Source organism: Odocoileus virginianus, chromosome 27 (assembly GCF_023699985.2).
Source record: "Odocoileus virginianus isolate 20LAN1187 ecotype Illinois chromosome 27, Ovbor_1.2, whole genome shotgun sequence".
NCBI classification, from domain to species: domain Eukaryota; kingdom Metazoa; phylum Chordata; class Mammalia; order Artiodactyla; family Cervidae; genus Odocoileus; species Odocoileus virginianus.
The window spans coordinates 44,586,614-44,588,198 of NC_069700.1; the positions used below are offsets into that span (position 1 = coordinate 44,586,614).

The window sequence follows — 1,585 nt, forward strand, 5'->3', positions numbered from 1 at the left end:
AATAGTAAATGCAAAATAATATGAAAATACTCAATGTTCAATAAATATTTGTTGAGTGAACAACTGAAGAAAGCAGCTAAGCAACCAAAGAATAGGAAAGAAATAGAAATCATAAGACATTTATTTGATAAAATGAAGGGGTGAAAGAAAATTGTACTGAAATTTTTTTTTCCAATTTATGTTTCAGGATGAGTGTAACTCCCAAACTGTTTAAACTATAGGTAAGAAATTTATCTCTGTGACTCACTAGAGCTTGTTAAGAGTAATATAAGGATTTATATTTCTATCTGTAAGAATCTTTCTGATGACTTTGCTTTCTTTTCTTCAGGTCATGAGTTTCAATTGTTCTTTGTGGCAAGACAACAGCATGTCGGTGAAACACTTTGCATTTGTCAAATTCTCTGAGGTCACCGAACAGTGCTTCCTTTTATTTACCCTCATCCTATTCATGTTCTTAGCATCACTGACAGGCAATGCTCTCATAGCTCTTGCCATCTGGACTAATCCAGCCCTCCATACCCCCATGTACTTCTTCCTGGCCAACTTGTCTCTCTTGGAGATTGGCTACACTTGCTCTACCATACCCAAGATGCTGCAGAACCTTGTGAGTGAGGCCCGAGGAATCTCTCGGGAGGGATGTGCTACCCAGATGTTTTTCTTTACATTATTTGGTATCAGTGAGTGCTGTCTTTTGGCAGCCATGGCTTTTGATCGCTATATGGCCATATGCTCCCCACTTCACTATGCGACACGAATGAGTCGTGGAGTGTGTGGCCATTTAGTAATGGTTTCTTGGGGAGTGGGTTGCACAGTAGGCTTGGGCCAAACCAACTATATTTTCTCTTTAGACTTCTGTGGCCCCTGTGAAATAGACCACTTCTGTGATCTCCCGCCTATCCTGGCACTAGCCTGTGGGGATACATCCCATAATGAGGCGGCAGTCTTTATTGCAGCCATTCTTTGCATTTCCAGTCCATTTTTATTAATCATTGCTTCTTACGGCAGAATTCTAGCTGCTGTGTTGGTCATGCCCTCCCCTGAAGGCCGTCGAAAAGCTCTTTCCACATGTTCCTCCCACCTACTGGTAGTAACGCTCTTCTATGGCTCAGGATCTGTCACCTACTTGAGGCCCAAGGCTAGCCATTCACCCAGGGTGGATAAACTCCTGGCCCTCTTCTATACTGTGGTGACATCCATGCTCAACCCTATCATCTACAGCTTACGGAACAAGGAAGTCAAGACAGCTCTTCGGAAAACTCTGGGCAAGAAAAATGTTTTGACTCACAGGTAGATACCAAAGGACCACACAAATTTTGTTGAAAAAGATGCACACTCAACCTCAGAGGAAGGAAAGAAAGAAAGACAGACAGAGGTAGGGATAAAGAGAGAGAGTATGGAAGGAGGTAGAAGGGTGGAAGGAGAGAAAGAAAGAAAGAGGGAGAGGAGAGAGGGAGTGTAGGAGGTTGGGGGGGAGTAAGGAAGGAAGACAGAAAGGAAGGAAGGAAACTCTGTACTTGTCAAGGTGTTTTGTAAGAAACTTCTTTAGTAACGGGGGTTTTAATTTTGGAGATAGTTCTCTTCTTAT

General features: G+C 42.5%; 1 protein-coding gene across 1 annotated transcript; it reads left to right on the plus strand.

The window, feature by feature from the left end:
* Positions 1–304: 304 nt before the first annotated feature.
* On the plus strand, positions 305–1,291 carry LOC139031555 (olfactory receptor 10C1-like). Its single transcript, XM_070456954.1, has one exon. It carries the CDS (start codon positions 305–307, stop codon positions 1,289–1,291), a length of 987 nt encoding a protein of 328 aa, XP_070313055.1.
* The last annotated feature ends 294 nt before the right edge of the window (positions 1,292–1,585 follow it).